Here is a 19,467-nt window from a genome sequence, read left to right as displayed (position 1 = left end):
AACTTGTTCAGCTCATTTGTGGCAGCACCAGTAAAGGCGGAAACACGGAGATGATTCCGAACACTATCAACTTACTTAGTTTGTTGGGGTGCAAGGTATAGCTGGAGTTTGATGATTGATAGTGCTGATGCTGATGGTAATGACTAATGTACCCAGCTCTATACACGTACCTCTACATGACTGGTGGTGCTAGCTATTCTAGTACTGGCCCTGGGTGCAACTCATCATCTCTTCCATGCCAGTGTGTATGCCTCATGTTCTGCACAACGTGTATTTCCTTTGTCATGGATAAATACTCTGATCGTCCTACTTGCGCAATCTTCTTCTGCTTCCCACTTGGTTGCTGCGCTGTGCAGTTCTTCATCTGCTGCGGCACATACTAGTATACCTCATCTTCTGTCTTTCTGGTCAATTAGGTACAGTAAATAGTGGATATAACGTGCCCCTTTGATTTTCGATAATTTATCACTATATCCGGTGCATCACTATGCATGTATGACCACACATGGCACATGACTGGGCATGAAATGATGCGTACACGCTGGAAAAAGTATGAAATGCAGCCACGTGTACATAAGGCTGCGTACAGCATGCAGGGAAGAATTTTCTCTCACTCATGTCTGCTGCCAGGTGCATCCAGGCAACACTGGATCAGTTTTGGAAGAAGTGAACTTTATTGGAAGAACACTTGTTTTTGTGATCATCACTCTTGATCATTATACGCGATATTTTCCTGTACATTTGATATGGTTTGCTTCCTGAAGCCCATCACAATAAGCGATATATCGGTATAGCCGATAATATTGTGTATAGTGATACTTTAGCTGCATTTTTTTCTGATTTGATTAAAATTTTTGATTTTGGCGAGTTCTATCATTATAGCCGGTATATCGTTACACCCGGTCACTTTATAAACGATACTCACTGTACATGGATTCAGCTTCTTGATCTTCTTGTGGTGAGGATCATCTTGATCTTACTTCTTGTGTAACTCTTGCAAAGGCAGTAATGGAGGACACTCTACCGGTAATCAGCAACTGCTTATGGAGAATGCCAGGTCGAGGGACGACGAGGAAAAAACAATTGCTGTATTGGATGTGCATTCATCAGTGTGTTTTAAGATCAGGACAACTAAGTTTGCCTCTACACCAACTGTTTGGCTACATAGGAGCAATGATGATGATGGCCGTGTTTGACTTTGTCAGCTTTCGTGCTACCAGCCACCGCATGTCAACATTGTCATACTCGTACTGATAAGGAAGAAAAACCCACACACGCACGCACACATACACACACACACACACACACACACACACACATGGATACACTGACAGGCATGCAAAGCAAGAGAGGCAGAGAGAGAGAGAGAGAGTCAGGCAGCGAAAGAGAAGTGAGACGCGAACATCTGGCGACAGCCGACCATTGGTTTCCGCCGTGAAGCTTTGGAACACCCTGCCACAGGAACTCACGTCCGCTCGTCGTCCAACCCCGTTTAAAAGATTGCTGAAAGTGTTTTTCTACGGTTAATATGGCCGAATAGCACCTCCCTCTGGCATAGGTCCTCATCTTCCTATTTCTCCCTGATTGTTACTTCGTTCGAACTTGACTTGTAATTACCGGTACAAATACTTCCTTTTGACTGTTTTCTCATTTTCGCAAGTGAAGCTTTATCGAGCTACACTTTTTATTCTATCGCCATCATAATATTGGGCATCAATGCCCGTTTGGTTTGCGATGTAAAATAAAACTTCAAACAATCAAACAAACAAAGACTACTTGTAGGTTATGGGCACGGTGCTCCAATTTCTGCCCAGCTGAAGTAAAATCCATGTACACTATTTTCGTGTAGTGTTCATTGACGGTGCCAGCCACTGGTGAGTGACCCAGTGGTGTAGGTGTTGACATTCAGCACACATCACATTTCAGTCTCCAACGTAAATTCAGTCAAAACAACACTGCACTGCAGCAACATGGGAACATGCTTCTCCCAGGCCCACCATGCAAGTGCAGTGTGCGCCAAGAACAATTCCAGGTAATTCAGCAGCTACCCAAGGATGGATAGGTTCGGCAAAAACACTCCGCGAGTGCCTGACGTTTGCAAACGTATTTTGTTGACAGTTGTTGTTTCTTCCTTCGATTGGGCAAGACACCATAATGTGCCAACCCAGCCAGCAATGAGACACATGCATTTGTATCCATCAGGGCTATTGTAAGACTTTAGAGAGTCCTTTGCATATGTGCTGGGGACATTCACTAAATATTTAGAGAGGCCTGGATACCCAACGCAGGGGGATTGGCTGAAAGGTCTTCGTCCATAGGTAAATATGGATCAATGTACTGGGCCCACGGATTCTGTCAATCTTCTCGCGGCAACGCCTCTTCAAGGCTGGAATAAACAGTAGAGTAACTGCGGCTAGTAATCCTCGCGACTTACCGAAACTATTCACCACATCAAAGAAAAGCAAAAGTGCTTCACCACTGCGACGGCCTGCAACATCATTTTCAACCGTACACCGAACAACACATTTGATTCTCTTTTTGCCACCCAAGCACATTTTACCGGAGGACACGGACTTGTCTTATGGGTGATCTTTGGGTAGACACCGGGAAGGCGCCAAAAAGGTGATGTAATGGAAAGTCCTCTATAGATTCACGCACCACTGCGACACCTGGCCAGCATCCAAAGTATACGTAGCAGATCCAAGACCGGGGTTTGGCGAAACCCAGGCTTGGGACTCGACATACAACTTTTTAAACTGGGATATCTTGTGGACAAGTTGAAATCCGGCGTTGAGAAGTCAAGCGGCCACTGGGTGCTGGCCTTGCAAACACGAGCACTGCCGGTTCATTTTACAGTGCATACATGTACGTGAACTACAGTGTGTGTGTGTGTCTGTGCAGGTCCTCCAAACTCCTCAGCTTTCCGGCATCCGCTGTTTCCACTTGAAGTCAGCAGATAGAATAACGCTACCCACTAGGCTGGTCCTCAGTCGTCCTCTCCAACCTTTGAGGTCCTTGCTAGCGTAATAGTTGACCATAGCTTGGACGGCTGGTGTGCTATCGGACAGTCGGAGGACCCGACCGAATAGCTTCCATCGCAATGATGGTGTATCTAATCTCTTGGCTTTTGCATCGCGTGTATATGCGCTATTCGATATTGTCTGAGGCCACCTGATGCCTACATGCAAAAGGGATCTCAGTTGACGACGATGGAAAGAGTCCTGTCGCTCCGGAGCTATCTTGGTAATTGCCCACGTGCCGGAGTTGTCACTTTGAAATCAGTACAGGGATGATAAAAATTAAAAGCTTGGTATGGCCGTAGGCGAAGCTTTTTGCTGATTTCGGCTGGTTGCATTTCCACATGTTCCACAGGCCCCGGAAGGCAGCTGTCACCAGTTGCTCCCTCCTCAGTACACCCTCTCCGCCACCAATCAGACTTCCAAGTTTTCGTGTTCTAGATTAGCCTCCATTCTTCTTCTGTTGCGATCATTGAGTCTACAATGTTTGTAGTGATTTCCATGTACACCAGTCAAGTACTCCGTTTTGTCATGGTTCAATGCTGAGCGGCCATTGCACTACGGTAGAACTTACCGTCGTTTCTAGTTGAGAGAGCCACCACCCGGACTGGTGCTTACAAAATCGGTGTCATCAGCATAGATGAGCTCATATGATCATGTGGAAGGTTAAAGGGGAGGTTAAAGGGGAAGTATACCCTAAAATCAAATTTTCACCAGTTGTAGTCTTCTGGGTGCTGAGTCGAATGGTCTTGGTCCGAGGAAGCTGCGACGCTCCCTTCCTACTTGAATCCCAATCGAACTCGCGCACTTCCACCGAAACTGGGTGACTGCGCCCTACTAGATGGGGATTTGTATGCAAAATGTCACTAAAAGCGCCATTTCGTTCTTATAAAAGCACGGATGACCGCGATTGGCCCATATGTTGTAGTCTTTTGGACGCTGAGTCGACTGGTTTTGGTCCGAAAAGGCTGCGATGCAGCGTTCCTCCTTTATTCCCAATCGAACATGGTTGAAGAAGCGGTCACGTGCTCCTGCGTACACCAGTCACCTGGTCACCGTGCCTGCAGGGTACAACTTACTAGCCTGTTTGACCTTTTTTGGGTGCAGTCCTGTCACTCGAGTTGAACTCGAGTTGAACCTTGGTGTGAAAGTTGTCACCTGCTGGCGCGGTGACCAGGTGATTTGGGCACCCAGGAGCACGTGACCGCTTGTTCAACCATGTTCGATTGGGAATAAAGGAGGAACGCTGCATCGCAGCCTTTTCGGACCAAAACCAGTCGACTCAGCGTCCAAAAGACTACAACATATGGGCCAATCGCGGTCATCCGTGCTTTTATAAGAACGAAATGGCGCTTTTAGTGACATTTTGCATACAAATCCCCATCTAGTAGGGCGCAGTCACCCAGTTTCGGTGGAAGTGCGCGAGTTCGATTGGGATTCAAGTAGGAAGGGAGCGTCGCAGCTTCCTCGGACCAAGACCATTCGACTCAGCACCCAGAAGACTACAACTGGTGAAAATTTGATTTTAGGGTATACTTCCCCTGGCAAAAACTAAAATTTCACCAGTTGTAGTCTTCGGGGTGCTGAGTCGAATGGTCTTGGTCCGAGAAAGCTGAGACGCTCCTTTCCTACTTGAATCCCAATCGAACTCGCGCACTTCCACCGAAACTGGGTGACTGCGCCCTACGAGATGGGGATTTGTATGCAAAATGTCACTAAAAGCGCCATTTTGTTCTTATAAAAGCACGGATGACCGCGATTGGCCCATATGTTGTAGTCTTTTGGACGCTGAATCGACTGGTTTTGGTCCGAAAAGGCTGCGATGCAGCGTTCCTCCTTTATTCCCAATCGAACATGGTTGAAGAAGCGGTCACGTGCTGCTGGGTGCCAAAATCACCTGGTCACCACGCCAGCAGGCGACAACTTTCACACCAAGGTTCAACTCGAGTGACAGGACTGCACCCAAAAAAGGTCAAAACAGGCTGTAAGTTGTACCCTGCAGGCACGGTGACCAGGTGACTGGTGTACGCAGGAGCACGTGACCGCTTCTTCAACCATGTTCGATTGGGAATTAGGGGCGAACGCTGCATCGCAGCCTTTTCGGACCAAAACCAGTCGACTCAGCGTCCAAAAGACTACAACATATGGGCCAATCGCGGTCATCCGTGCTTTTAGAAGAACGAAATGGCGCTTTTAGTGACATTTTGCATACAAATCCCCATCTCGTAGGGCGCAGTCACCCAGTTTCGGTGGAAGTGCGCGAGTTCGATTGGGATTCAAGTAGGAAGGGAGCGTCTCAGCTTTCTCGGACCAAGACCATTCGACTCAGCACCCCGAAGACTACAACTGGTGAAATTTTAATTTTTGCCTTAACTTCCCCTTTAATAATTATCAGCACGGGGCCTGGGAGCTGCTTCTCCTTGGCAGTTGTCATAATAATAACTGCTGCCAGATATACACGGTAAAGGGTGCCAGTGACAAGGAGTCATCCTGCGGCGCGCCAATTGCTGTCTGAAGTATTGGGGACGATGATGACGTTCTCCCAAAGCGGCCATGGAGATTTGTTTCCGAGAGTAGACATCGCATCAGACGTAGTTCGTCCTCGTCCACAACCTCCTTCAGCACACTCATCAGCTGATCACACCCGATAGCGTCAAACGCTTTTGATAGATCGATTCCGAGGATGTGAATCATCCCAATCATCGGAAATAAAAGCGTTGGGCTTTGGCAGCCAGCCATGTTTACGCCCATGACTGTGATTTGGCATTGACCATCCACACCGGAAGCCGCTATGTGTCTCAGCAAGAAACTCCTCCACTTTCGGTCTGATCCTTGTGAGGGTTATGAGCAACAGTGCTTTCCTGAGTTTTGTAAGTTAGTTAGTAGCATTATCAGACCATGCGCCAGAGATTGGACGATGGAAGAGGTTTATCGCCGGGCTTCTGAAGTGGGATAAGAATTCCGCCGCCTACTTCCACTGACTGGTATGACGACTAAATAGTAAATTATGAACACTGAGGAAAGGGAATGCACTACACTGTGCAACTGTTATAAACGCTAGTTCAAGTAGTTGACTGTTCCATCACTCCGATCCGGGAGAAAAACGATGAACAGATACCGATGTTTTGACACAGACACAGACACAGATGTTCTGCTACTCCCTGATATGATACAATTTACGAACACTTTGCAGTCTGCTGTCCATGTCTGAGTGAGCTTTTGCCATCAAGCACCCTACAATGTAGGCTATGGCAGTATGGGCCTAAAGTTAGCCGGCACGCGCACATCTACCATTCTGGGCTAAACAATTACGGACGACCCAACAACATAGCAACATGTCAACAGCCCACGCGCGCTGGGTTACAACACTGAGTAATCCGCAAAGTGCAGTATACTAGTACATGACATTGTGTACATGTGCAAGATCTGCAGGCTGAAACTGGCAACTGAACAAACAAGGAAATCACAACACATACGACGTCTTGGCACCAGAGCACGTTACGTCGTTGTGCCAAACCATTCCTGGCTGGACGACATCTAGTATCTAACCACACTTTTGACTGTTTAATACCAAGAGTAGATAAACATTAATTTTTGTTTATCTACTCTTGCCAGCGCGGATCCAGCGATCTCTAGAGAGTAGAGGGGGGTTCCAGACTCAAAAGTTGAATGCTTGTAGCTCAGTTGGATACATGTAGATCTACATGGACGCGAGTATGGTTGCCAGTAGTGGGCAGTAGTACAAATACGAAATTTAGGGGGTTCCGCGGAACCCCTCCTGGATCCGCCCCTGCTTACTGACAGTCTGTTACAGTTACTACTACCAAGAGTACATAACCACTGGGTTATGTACTCTTGCTACTACTCTGCTGCTCTCGCCATGTTATTATGTAGATCTACATGACTGTGCCATCGCTGCACAGTAGCGTACATCACTACTACATGGCAAGTCATTGTACAATCATCATGATCATAATCATTGTACACTGTCGACATACACCACCGAAATCGGGGACTAGGGAGTACTGTAGGAGGAGTTACTGGACGGCCCCTTGTTTACTTTCAAAGTTCAAATCAGCGAGCAGTAAAACATCCGTCCTTGCTCCAAATCATTCTCCCTTTCTCTTCAGATGGATAAAGTGATTACTAATTATTTTACTAGTATTTCCACGCCACCCCACACCTCGGCGGCGTGTGGAGTTAGTGTTTAGTAGATAATAGCGGACGACCGTTCAACAAGTATCGGTTGCAGGGATCATTACGTACTGGCTAGCCTCGATGCAGAAATGACGGTGACCCAAGCAAGGTAAAGTATAGATCTTCTGCGTCCTAGCGTTTGGGGAGTTCTTGGGTAGATGCCGAGAGACCAAAATTAATCTGCTTGCCTTGCGCCGTTTATTGCGGTCTACTAGTATTCTGGAGGAAGCAGTTCGAATGTTCAAAACCTGCCGATAAACCGTATACCTAGCGCCTGCTCGCGCGACGCACAGCAGAGCTAGAGTAGAGATCATACCGATTAGATGGGAGATGAGCATCTTGAGAGACAAGAGACTTCTTACTCTTACTAGTCTGAGGGGGTGTAGTGCGGACAACGACTGGGGGACAGAGTGCGGTCATGAATGGGAGAACTCGAGGACTATTGCAGGCCGCAATGCCTCGAGGACACAGTTCGTTGCAACTCGGCCACTGGCGTTTGTATGAAAACAAAGATATCAATCGGCACTCGAGAGATAACTGTGGCGGCGGCGAGGCGCTGAATGAAGCGTGCGACTGTAATTCAGGACCCCATACTCCGAACACCATGGTCGCGTTCGATTTCACACATGAACACCCGATGACCCATGGACCAGAAGTGCAATGAACATAATCTTTTGCAATGCAACATACGAAGTCTTCATTTTGTGTCCGAAGTCACTATTATTAATTTTGTATTCATCAGTTTGAGGGAATGGAAAGGGAAAAGTCCGTAGAAAACATTGTATAGCCAGTATCAGCTCAGCTCCCACTACCAGCAGTAATCACAGGCCAGACAGGATATGCAGCACATTCACCACTCATCCAGTGCCATTGCCACACACCTCTTGTATCACCAGTAGATCTACTACTAGTGGCGTTTGCCGGTCGTGATACAGGGGCGTCACAGGGTGGGTGGGAGTGGTACGACCGGGGGTCGGGGTGTCCCCCGGAGAAAACATAAGGATTTTTCGGCTGACAGGGCACGTTTTAGCACTCTACAGCCGCAAAGGAGGGTTCCCTAGCACGTATTAGACAACCCCACTCCAGCTCCAAAAACAATTTTACATACTTCCCATGGATTTTTTTACATCGTATATAGCCAGGTACGGCCAAGCAAGGCAAAAGGAACCCATTACCCTTGAAAAAATCGCAACATCCGAAGTACAAGGGTGCTGCGCGTTCTAGCGCCAGCCGCAGATCAGCTCTGTTTCCATCAAGTTTGCAGTGAATGCGTTCGTGAGGAATCCATCGTCTGGTTGTCTCTACCCGTGACTCCAACCGCCTATCGTAATGGATAGCCGCCTGGAGTCTTGGGCAATAGCTAGTTGCTAGTGCTAGGCATCAAGTCTCCTTGCAATGAAAGTTGCGATGTTTTGTACAAGTCTGAAGATCCTTGAATTCTTTTATTGCTTTTTTGGATGAATTGGGTGGACCATCCTGGACGAAAAGTGGTACGACCATGGTCGTAGTGGTTGTACCGTGTGTGACGCCCCTGTGATAGATCCTCACTGTACAGCTGGTACGGATGGGGGGGGGGGGGGGGGGGGCATCTGCAAATCAGTGCAAAATGTGATTCGGTATTCTATGGTCTATTGTTGATAATCATGATGTGCGCAGGCCTCTAAAACGCTATGTGGTGGTGCACCCATACACAGCTGCACAGGACGATGAGCTGTCGCTCGACAAGGTATGTGCGTACATTGGAGCAGCCAGTCCGTGCGGACACCAAGAAGAGAAGTGACCAACTGGACACAATGTCGATAATGCAGCACAACACTTTGAAGGTCTTTGGGAAATCTGTATGCAATAAATGAATGCCACATGAGCACGCTGAACATGACCTGAACTGCAGGTGCTGAGCTGACACAAGGTTGAATAGTATATGGGCTCCAGTTTCTCTCGAATACATTGGAGCATTGGCTGAGAAAGTGCCAAGCCCTTTTAATTAAAATTCATGTGAAGAAGGCCACAGTGCCAGTTGCTGAAGCACTTGAAGAAGACCCGTTCGTGACGGTGCCAATGGCCGTTTGGGAATGGTTCCTTCAAACACAAGGCACCCTGTCAGCATGCCGGTTACTACATTGCTGTTACTGCTGTTGCGTTCTTACAGGGAGATGCTATCATGGTGGCCGAGACATTTCCTGACTCCTGGATGAAAGGAATTCGTCTGCGTGATATGAGGGTAAGGCCAGTGCAAACTGCAAAGCAAAGCTGACACACAGCGACTGCATCACTTCTGACACTACGTGAAGAAGACACACAGAAAAGCACTCTGTTTCAGCGGCGGCTAAGCAACAACTAACGCTAAAGGGCTGTCATCCTTGTCAACTTATTTCCTCATGTGATATTGTATTGTACAATGATGTCAGTATGTAGGAATGGCAGAAATCCACACCATAAGTGGAAAAATGCTACGGAGGTATAGCACTCAACATGCGATTCTTATCATGTGAACGTATTCAGACAGGTGTATAAATATCATGAGGACATGAAGGTGATACTTCTAGGGATATTGTGCAATGGCACTAACGAACTCACAGGGACAATATCATCACAGTACAGTCAGTGAGTTTGAATGAAAAGACCACCAAACACTCACATTGGTGCACATTCCCCGCTGCCTTGCAAAAGTCCCAGCCCCCATTGGTTATCCCTTGCAAACTTCCACACAGAAAAGAGTGTTGCATGATTGTACTGCTCTCTGTTTTGGTTTTGTATGACTCCGTTCACACCTTTTTTTGGCGCTATATTCATACCTCTGGCTTCGAGTCACACCTTTCACTTAATCATACTGCACTGGCACTGTTGAAAGTGATTCTTTTGCCTGCACAGCTACATGCTGACAACATTTTATAGTCAGTCTCTGATCGATAAGTTAGTCTGATAGCAGCTCACCATGCCAGCCGCATGCAGTTGGAGAAGAGCTGCCTTAGCTGTTTCAAAGCAAGTCCTATCCAGCGAAGTCCCCAAGCGGTGTCCTTGGGCATTGACTCTGGACTCGGGATATCCCCTTTCCTATAGGGCAGTAGTGTTGTAGAAAGCCACCATAGCGGCGGCTCAAGGTAGTGGCTATTTTGTGGGTTTTTCAAACCGCAGATTGGCTTCTTTCCAGGCAACTTTGTCAAGCCTCTTCCTGTGACAAGGTAAGGCTAACATTGGCGTTGATTACTCGTCTATGACCCTAACGGCCTAGTCTGGCCCTGCATTGATTATGCAATGTATTTATTGTATATCAATTATCATGGAGGCGGGAAAGAAATATATCGGATCATTAACCCTTTATTACCGGCCTGCAGACTTTCGATCATATATGATCGAAAGTCTGCAGGCCAGTAATATCTTCGTAACTCCATCATTTCTTGTGCGAATTCAACAATCGAAAGGTCTATTTGGTAGCGGAAACTCCAAGCTATCCAATGCAACAATCGCCGAAGAGTTACGATGTTGGACACCAGAGATATCGCGCGCCGTATTCTCATCTCGGCAAATTCAAATTTTTGATCGATCACGTCGCCATTTTTTGGGGAAATCCCTTTTCGTGTGCTCTTTGAGCGACTAAGCACATGATAATGACGTAGTCGGCTGAAGTTTGAATCGTCTCAAACAAATTTGAGCGTTCTACGATGAAGGAGAGTGGAATGGCGTTGATGGAACGAATTTGCTTGCATTTCACGCTTGGAGACGACTTTGCTGTGTTACCGCGCCTGATTTGTGGCGACTGGATAATGGAGCTTGGTACCCTGGCGTTGCGCTCGCCAAGAGCTTTCCAACGAGCCCTAGATTGTGCAAATCAAGTGAAGGAGACCAAAGTTATGACCTGGTGAAGTTGGAAATTGTGCTGAAATTCGTAATTCTGGTGCAGGCTGTGCAAGTAATCCGGTAATAAAGGGTTAAGTTACGGTGAATAAAAGGAGCGCTCAGTGTGAGTTGACCCCCCCCCCCCCCCACACACACTCATGTACCCACCGCAGATCCATGACCGGAAGAGCTCCGATGCCACCCCAAATCCTGAACCCTAAATTAGACCACACAAGGGCAGCGAGAGCCGCTCGAACTACCACCGCATTATGTCGTCACGATCTCAAGCCAGTAACTGGGGTGCTCACAACCAAGTTAGTTTCGTGCAAAACGAATGCCGTACGTATGGTGTGTGCTTGCGTGTGTGCATGCGTGCTTGCGTGTGTCCAGCACTGGAGAGATTGTGGAAAGCAAAAGATGTCAGGTGTGCAAGGTAAGTTGAACTCGCATAAAGTTAGCCTCAGGCACCACACAGTCTGATTATTCAAGACCACATGATGCAGGCTGTTTTTGAGGTGGCAGTTGAATCTTCAAGGACATCGCTACACTGCATTTTCGCCACGTGCCCGTCTATGTGCTGACACTGGATTCATGTACTTCAGAAGTACTTCACAATATGCGGCTTGCATTCTCCTGCCCAGCATTCCCACCAATCTCCTCGGCCCAAACACTATGCTGAGTAATAGACCCTGTACTTCTGCTGTGGGAGGCTCCGGAGGTTTTTGTGACAATGGTCGCGGTTCTCATCTTTAGAACCATGCCTCAGTAATCATCTATGTTTAGGGGGACACTTGAACTTAACCCTTTACCGGCAAGTGCATTTTGTATATGAAATCCATAACATTGAGAAGGATGCCAATAACTCACAACGAGGGCACATTTTGTATGCGCAAGTTATGTTTTCTTGGAAGTCTGGTACTACTTCTTGATCATGGAAAACATTATTTTCACATACCTCAAACATACGCTGCTAAATTGGCACCTATACGTCTAAACACGGAAATTGTACATACTAATGCAAATCGTCAGATTCCGACATTGACATGATACTGCCAAAACAAGTCGACTTCGGAGCGGAAACGAACGCCATAGCCATCACAGACTTCAGTGGCCGTGCCTCGCTCGCAATTGAGAGCAGCATCGCCCCAGAATCGCTGTCTGATGGCTCCGTAAGGTCGTGCGCAAGTCGCGCTGCGCTGCCGTCATTCAGGTACGTAGAAAGTCGATGGCCTGAAATTCCGTCTCTCAGGGGAGACTGTCGACACGGGCATCACGCTCCATGGCTTCCCCACCATAAGCACCATCAGATTCTTCCAGGTACATCACGACGACATCGTCTTCAGCGGCTGGAGCTCCCGATATCTGCGTGAGATTTTACTTGGCGTGCGCTCCGCAATTTGAAATTCGCTTGCATCGGCGGCTGGAACGAAGTATTTATCTATCTGTCCTCGGTCCCAGAGCGAAGGTCTGCTAGGTCTTCGTCGGAGAAGTCATCTGAGGACGAAAGGAACTCACTGCGCAAGAGGAAATGCACCTGACGACGTTTTTGACGGAGGCAGATTGCATTGTCGGCGCGCGTGTATTTCCGTAAGTTTTCGATCGCGCAGTTCTCAATGAAATCCAATGGGACACGCGCAGATCTCTTCAGCTACGGATAGGATCGTACCCAGGCTGTGTGAGGGCCACGGGAAATCCCCGTGGGCTGATGCTTCCTGTCATACCAGGCATGGTTTTAGTATGCATGTCGAAGTACGGAGCTGCCGGTAAAGGGTTAACCCCTGGTGTATATTGCACTATGGACGCACACTGACCATGAAGTTATCCAACGCTCTTCCACTGCAGGAAATCCTGACCAGCGAGATGTCGTATGGACGGTTTCTATGGCAACTGGAGGAGGTAATGGGTGTTGTCATCTTACTGTGTGGGGTGTTCATCTTGCAGCCTGAGGCGTTTCCCAATTTGAGGTATTCTTTTGAAACCAGTCCCGGTTGTTTATGCATCAATGCGTTCTAAGATGCGCGTAATCTTTTAAGGCGCATGCACCACAAAACTTAAAAGTTTTGTGGTGCATGCGCCGTAACAGATGCAGGAGAAAGTATTTGCACGCACTCACGAACAGTTCATGTCTCCCCGCACACAGTTCTGGAGTGCACCGGCCAGTCAGCAGTACAATGGTATGGAATACGACATACACTGTATGTACAGCAATTCATACTGCTGTGATCCGTATTTCATTTTGTCAAGTTGCACGTGCACAGTCATGCATTGTGTGTGTATAAACAAGAATCTAGAGTTTGCAATGCTCCGGCAGTAAAAATACTAAGCCCCTGTATATGTGTTGCATCACGGTTTTGTGCAGGCCTTTGCAGAGCCATTGAAAACCAGTGGAGCAATCACGCCTGAAGAATACTCGAAGATATTCGGAAATACACAGGTACGCCATCCGAGACTGGAATGATCCATTCTGACCATGCATTTTTTGCCAACTGATGCTTTCTAGACATCACCGAATTTGGCATAGAGCTCCCTCTACTGATGCTATGGTGATACCTGCCGTCTAAGACGACCGCTCAAGGGACCTTCAAAGTGTGGTCTCTGTAACCAGGTGATCTCCTTATCTAGTGTCATTTGACTGGAAATAGCATCCCTTGGTCCTGGCTGCAGTGGTCTTCAGGGACAGGTGGTTGCCTTATCCGAGTGGTCTTCAGGGACAGGTGGTTGCCTTATCCGAGTGGTCGCCTTGACAGGTTTACTGTAATTATATTCTCCGAAACAATTGGCAGGCACCAACATTAGAAGGCATTCGTAAAAAGAAGAGTATTTTTGGGAGTTCAGTCGAGAGCCCTCAATGCACCAGTACATGTAGATGACAGTGACCACCGCCGGTGTCTGAGCAAGGAGGTATTCTTTCTCGGTCTATGTTGTTCTCTACCTCCTTCCCCTGCTTGGATTAATGCCAAGGCTCTGGTTAAGTTGAACGATGACTTGGTTGGACAGCTGCGGCAGAGAATGCAGACCTGGGACGAAGAGACGTCGCTCATGGGCGACATTTTCTCGAAAATTGTAAGTTGATACCAGTCGCTGGTGCTTGCTGTGTTGTGTGCCCTTGCAATGGTTGATGGGCAATATCACTGAGTATGGTACTGGAGGGATAGGTGTGCAGATCTTATTGATAAGATTGATAGACAACCACTCCAGTGTCGGTGACAGTGGGAATTGGGCAGTGTTCATCAGTTACTCATCATGGCCGGCCCGGATCCAGCTCCCAAGGAGTGGTACGGCCCCAGGTCAACTACAGGGCTGATCATTTCCCCCATGCCCTATTTCTGTATCCTGGGAGGATGCATCTCTAGCTCAATCATCGACATCATGGGTTATCTGGTTGTTTTAGCTACATGTTGGACTAGCAACAGGCATACAGCTAGCACAGTGGTCTTCACTGGGCAAGAGGAACAGTTTGGGAGGGAGAGACTCCAGTGAGAGGTGTGCCGGGCGAAGATAGCTTTTTAGTACATGATCAATTGCGGACTGGACATTCCATGAACGCTGAGATGGGTGAAAACTGATCATTGTGGCCATGACCATGCCTGCCGGGCTGGCGGCGCCGGCCCTGCATAGATAGAGGACATGAGTCAAGTCTCTCAAATGACAAACAGCATCAGGGAGATTGTATGCTGTCCTATTAATCACAGAGGGCCACATCTAGACTTCATCCATTCCCATATGATGGAAAGTAAGTTGTTCATTGTTATCTCTTCAGGCACCTCTTCTGAAGCTTCTCGAAGGCTACGCTCTGCAGTATCCCAATGCCAGGCAGGTAAGGAGATTGAGAAGAGTTTAGGATTTGCGTGCATTTTTGCCACTTTGACAGCTGTACCACCTGCTAGTACACTGCTCCCCCCCCCCCTAGGAGTATACTCCATGTCTCCCTCACCCCCCTCTACTCTTGGAGTACGAGACTCCATGTCTCCACCGCCCACCATGAAACGAATTGTTAGCTTGAAACCTCTCCGAGCTTCTCTCTCACTCTCTCTCTCTCTCTCTCTCCCTCTCTCTCCCCCCCCCCCTCTGTCTCTCTCTCTCTCTCTCTCTCTTTCATAAATGTAAATCACCCTCTCTATATCCCAATCTCTCTATCCCTTTCTCTCCCCTCTCCCTCCCTCCATCTCTCTGCCTCTCCCTCTCTCCCTCTCTCCCTCTCTCTGCCTCTCCCTCTCTCCCTCCCTCCATCTCTCTGCCTCTCCCTCTCTCCCTCTCTCCCTCCAGTCTCAGTCATGATACTGTGTGAACTGTTTGTCTTGTTCAGGTCATTGAGAAGTTGCGCAAGACCAATCGTAACTTCATGGCATTGTGTTCTAGTGCGGAGGCTAGCACTGGTCACACACTGCTATCCTTGCTGATGAACCCTATCCAGGTACAGGATTGCGGGCACTTCACGGCATGGTATATCGTTGTGATTACGGGTCGTTGTGTGTGTGTGTGGGGGGGGGGGGGTATATAAGTATGGACGGGTGAGGTTGGGTTGTAAAAGTATTATCTATGATAACACACATGGACCTGCACTCCAAATAACTAACCTGACTACATGTATTGCAATACACTGTATTATGATTTATGAGGGTTCGGGAGACACTTCAATGGCCGTGCACCTGTTTAGAACCATAATCGATTTTAACCCTGGCCAATCAATGGACAAGTAACATTATTCTACCAGCCAACTAGGTACCTCAGAGCTACCAAGCCCAATCAACTGGCCTATCGTGTATCCCATCGTGTATGTCTTCTCTATAACTCTGACAGTATCCTCTAGGTACTTGATGGTTGACTCCTATGACAGACGGAAAACATTGTATTCCGTCTGTGAAGAACACGGCGGTACGCCTTTGGAAAACATTTGAGTTTTCTGGTAAAAGCTGGATATGCTGTCGCTTGTCCTTCACCATCATGTTCTCGAATGCAGAGAGCACCTCGCTATCAGCTATTGCTGAAGGAGTTACTGAAGAACACAGCACATGTAAGTGAACTGTACAGGGTGGCACCATGTACATGTATGATGATGACAGCATGTCATGAGGCGGATGACACACTGTACTGGAAACAGTGTTCCTGAGTGACTACTTCACTACATCCTCCACCCGTCATGCAGTAAAGTGGAATATGGCCGGCAGCTGTGTCACAATATTTTATTGCTCCTGACTGCAACCAGAAACCGGCTGGTAGACTGTCCCGGTTTTACGGCCATCACAACCTTATGGGGGTCAAGCCCCAGGTTTGGATCCTCTCTGGTAGTATCATGTAGCATGTAAACAGCTAGCCCACGGCTCTCAGTGTCTGCTTCGCAGTAAGTGGTCAGAGACAGTTGGCCATTTGGTCGGTCCTGCAGTTTTTTTCATTCACCTTGTAACGAGCGCACACTGCATTGCAGCAGACTCCGATGTGCTGTGTCTGATACTGTATACATCTTGCAATTGTTTACATTAATTTAAGAAAGAAACCTCTTCGAATGAAGACACGGACCAGAGAGAGGAGATGCGCTAAGGTTCTCTGAGCTGTGTGTGTGTTGGAGAGCTCTAATATGGCAAACCAGTTGCTACCCTCGGATGTACTTTTATTATACACGCCTCCGGCATCAGGTGCTTACAGAATGCTCCGAATCAAGGCTGATCAGCTGATCGTGTTCCGTTCTCATGTGCTCTCTGGCCGTGTGTTTGTGTTTCCTTCATTTTAGGAGCACAAGGATTATGAGCACATCACTGGAGCGTTGGGTCAAGTTATCAAGGTAAGTTAGTTATGCACGAGTGAGTGGGTGTATGCATGAGTGGGTGGGTGTATGCATGAGTGAGTGGGTGTATGCATGAGTGTGTGGGTGTATGCATGAGTGTGTGGGTGTATGCATGAGTGTGTGGGTGTATGCATGAGTGAGTGGGTGTATGCATGAGTGGGTAGGTGTATGCATGAGTGTGTGGGTGTATGCATGAGTGTGTGGGTGTATGCATGAGTGTGTGGGTGTATGCATGAGTGTGTGGGTGTATGCATGAGTGAGTGGGTGTATGCATGAGTGAGTGGGTGTATGCATGAGTGAGTGGGTGTATGCATGAGTGTGTGGGTGTATGGATGAGTGGTGGGTGTATGCATGTGTCAGTGGGTGGCCTATCCAGTAGCTAGAAGGTCACTGGCAGTAGCATTGAGACAGCTGCTGTTACGGACTCTAGACTGGAGGATCGTGTGTTTGGTATTTGCCTGCGTATAAGCCGCACCTGTTAACACTAGACTTCTCGGGCAACGAAGGGGATGCGACGACTCACAATCGAGTGTGATATCCTACTTCTGTGAATAGATTGAAACAGCATGCCCGAATCTGAAAATGAGAGTGCAACTTACAAGTGTGCACTTGGGTGTCAATATGTGTGCATGCATGAGTGTATCTGAGCATGTGTGTATATCCACGTGTGTGCATGTGCGTCTCCGTGCATCACAATGCATGCACACATGTGTGTGTGTGTGTGTGTGTGTACATGTGTGTGTGTGTGTGTGTGTGTACATGTGTGTGTGTGTACATGTGTGTGTGTGTGTACATGTGTGTGTGTACATGTGCATGTTTTCACGCCCCAATACCTCGGCGCATACGCATTTCCCACATGCTCTGTGCCTGTGCACTTTCCACCCACACCAGATCAACATTGCTATGAATGAGAATCTGCGGCGTATGGAGAACGAGCAGCGTATCATCCAGATCAGCAAGTCATTTCCCAACGATGACACCGTAAGCTAGAGGATTTTTAATTATTGTTTCATCCGTACCTGACGATGGCAATATCGCCGAAACGGTGTACGTAAAAGAATTGGTTCGGTTCTTTGCAGTGCTTTGGGAATGGGTGTGTCCACCCAACTACCCAGTTTCTATAGAGGATTTTATTCTCATTCTTAATCCTAATACACCTGGCAGTCTTTCCCGCTTTGAACAAGACCCTAAGTCTGGGATATTGACCAGGCTGTGTCAGGCTACGGGTGTTAGCATGCACAGTTTAGAGAAATGTAGTCCCACCGGCAAGGGCGTTCACACGAAGTCATGATAGCCGATTGAGATGCTAATAAACAGGGACAAAAACAAAAACAAAAGGACAGGTACGCGACAGGTACGGTCGAGGGTAATACGACACCGTCTACCGCCTTGATGAGGGCAAAAAAAGAATAGGGATGTTATAAATTTTTCAATTCTCCTATTTTTCAGGCATTACCTGGGATTCGAACCCGCACTATCGCCCTACATGCATTCCCCCATACACTTCGCATTCATACTCATTCTTCCAAGCTGCTTCACGTTATGATCTTGCGTTTGAAAGCCCTATTTGAATAGTGCCGCCAGCTGTATGTGGCCAGCTGTGTTTGATGGTACGGTAATGTACGGGAAAGATACGGGATAGCGCCAGGTGTGATACAAACACACAAACAAACAAACAAACACCAAATTAAAGCTGTGTGGACCCTGGCTAGCGCCAGACGTTACTGAAGTAACGTCTTCTGCACAGCTACGGGAATTATTACAATTCCAGTAGGAAAATGCGTATCATACTACGGCAGTGAATAGTGTTGTGATGCCTAGCTAAGCCACGTTGGGATAGTTGATAAATATGGTGGTAAAGACACGCCTGCCCACACATGCTCTCTAGGCTGCAAAGAGGCTGCTAGAGAGCGTGTGTGGGCAGGCGTGTGTTTACCGCCATATTGCCAGGTGTGTCTTTACCACCATATTTATCAACCATGAGTACAGCTGCAGTGGTGTCTTCAACTTCAGGGCTCACAGTTGCGTAGAAAAGCGTCGATTAGATGGGGGCGGTGCACGTGCTCCAAAATGCCAGCTTGGCCAATCAGCAGTCAGCATTTCGTCGCATTTTTGCTCGAAGTAGGGGGTGTTTGAAGGAGTTAGCAGCACTTCAGCCAGGTTCTACGAAGCTGGGACTTGGCCCAGGCACAGATGACAGGTGTTCCAAAAGATTTACCGAAACAAATTTTCATTACTCACACGGGTATGCCAGAGCATATGCGTAAACTTCGTGAGATATAGTACAGCATTCGAAAGGAGTATCCAAAAACGTCTCGGTAAATTTCTTTGCCAGGGTCTCCTGAAAATTTTGAGCCATAGATTGTCCAAATCGACCAAGGGGGAGATGCTCTGTACTGATTTTAGTAACCCCGAGTCCCAGCGGCGCGCAACCGCTTGCGCGAAAATGTGTGAAGATCAAACAACAAGAAAAACGCATGCATGCAGCAGAACAGCAACGCGTGCCGTCGAAGAGAAAATCATTGTGCACAGATTGTTCAGTGTTCTCTCCTCAGTTCGCCCGCGGCGTTGGTTGCTGTGCTTTCATTCTCGCTGGAGTTCTTGTGGCAGCGCATTTCGCCATCATGGAGGAAC

General features: G+C 47.7%; 1 protein-coding gene across 1 annotated transcript in view; it reads left to right on the top strand.

The window, feature by feature from the left end:
• The first annotated feature begins 7,052 nt into the window (after positions 1 to 7,052).
• LOC135814446 (uncharacterized) overlaps positions 7,053 to 19,467 on the top strand; it is a 24,903-nt gene continuing 12,488 nt past the window's right edge. The window contains exons 1-13 of the mRNA XM_065327568.1: positions 7,053 to 7,323; positions 8,871 to 8,940; positions 9,364 to 9,435; positions 10,350 to 10,396; positions 11,442 to 11,484; positions 12,894 to 12,947; positions 13,411 to 13,485; positions 14,013 to 14,114; positions 14,812 to 14,868; positions 15,358 to 15,465; positions 16,012 to 16,065; positions 16,780 to 16,830; positions 17,725 to 17,814. Of these exons, the coding sequence (XP_065183640.1) occupies positions 7,304 to 7,323; positions 8,871 to 8,940; positions 9,364 to 9,435; positions 10,350 to 10,396; positions 11,442 to 11,484; positions 12,894 to 12,947; positions 13,411 to 13,485; positions 14,013 to 14,114; positions 14,812 to 14,868; positions 15,358 to 15,465; positions 16,012 to 16,065; positions 16,780 to 16,830; positions 17,725 to 17,814 (843 nt within the window). The 5' untranslated portion in view covers positions 7,053 to 7,303. The remainder of the gene's footprint in view (positions 7,324 to 8,870; positions 8,941 to 9,363; positions 9,436 to 10,349; positions 10,397 to 11,441; positions 11,485 to 12,893; positions 12,948 to 13,410; positions 13,486 to 14,012; positions 14,115 to 14,811; positions 14,869 to 15,357; positions 15,466 to 16,011; positions 16,066 to 16,779; positions 16,831 to 17,724; positions 17,815 to 19,467) is intronic.

This window comes from Sycon ciliatum, chromosome 4 (assembly GCF_964019385.1).
Source record: "Sycon ciliatum chromosome 4, ocSycCili1.1, whole genome shotgun sequence".
NCBI classification, from domain to species: domain Eukaryota; kingdom Metazoa; phylum Porifera; class Calcarea; order Leucosolenida; family Sycettidae; genus Sycon; species Sycon ciliatum.
Note: the sequence above shows the minus strand (reverse complement) of the source record. Positions and strands in the feature narration are given on the sequence as shown.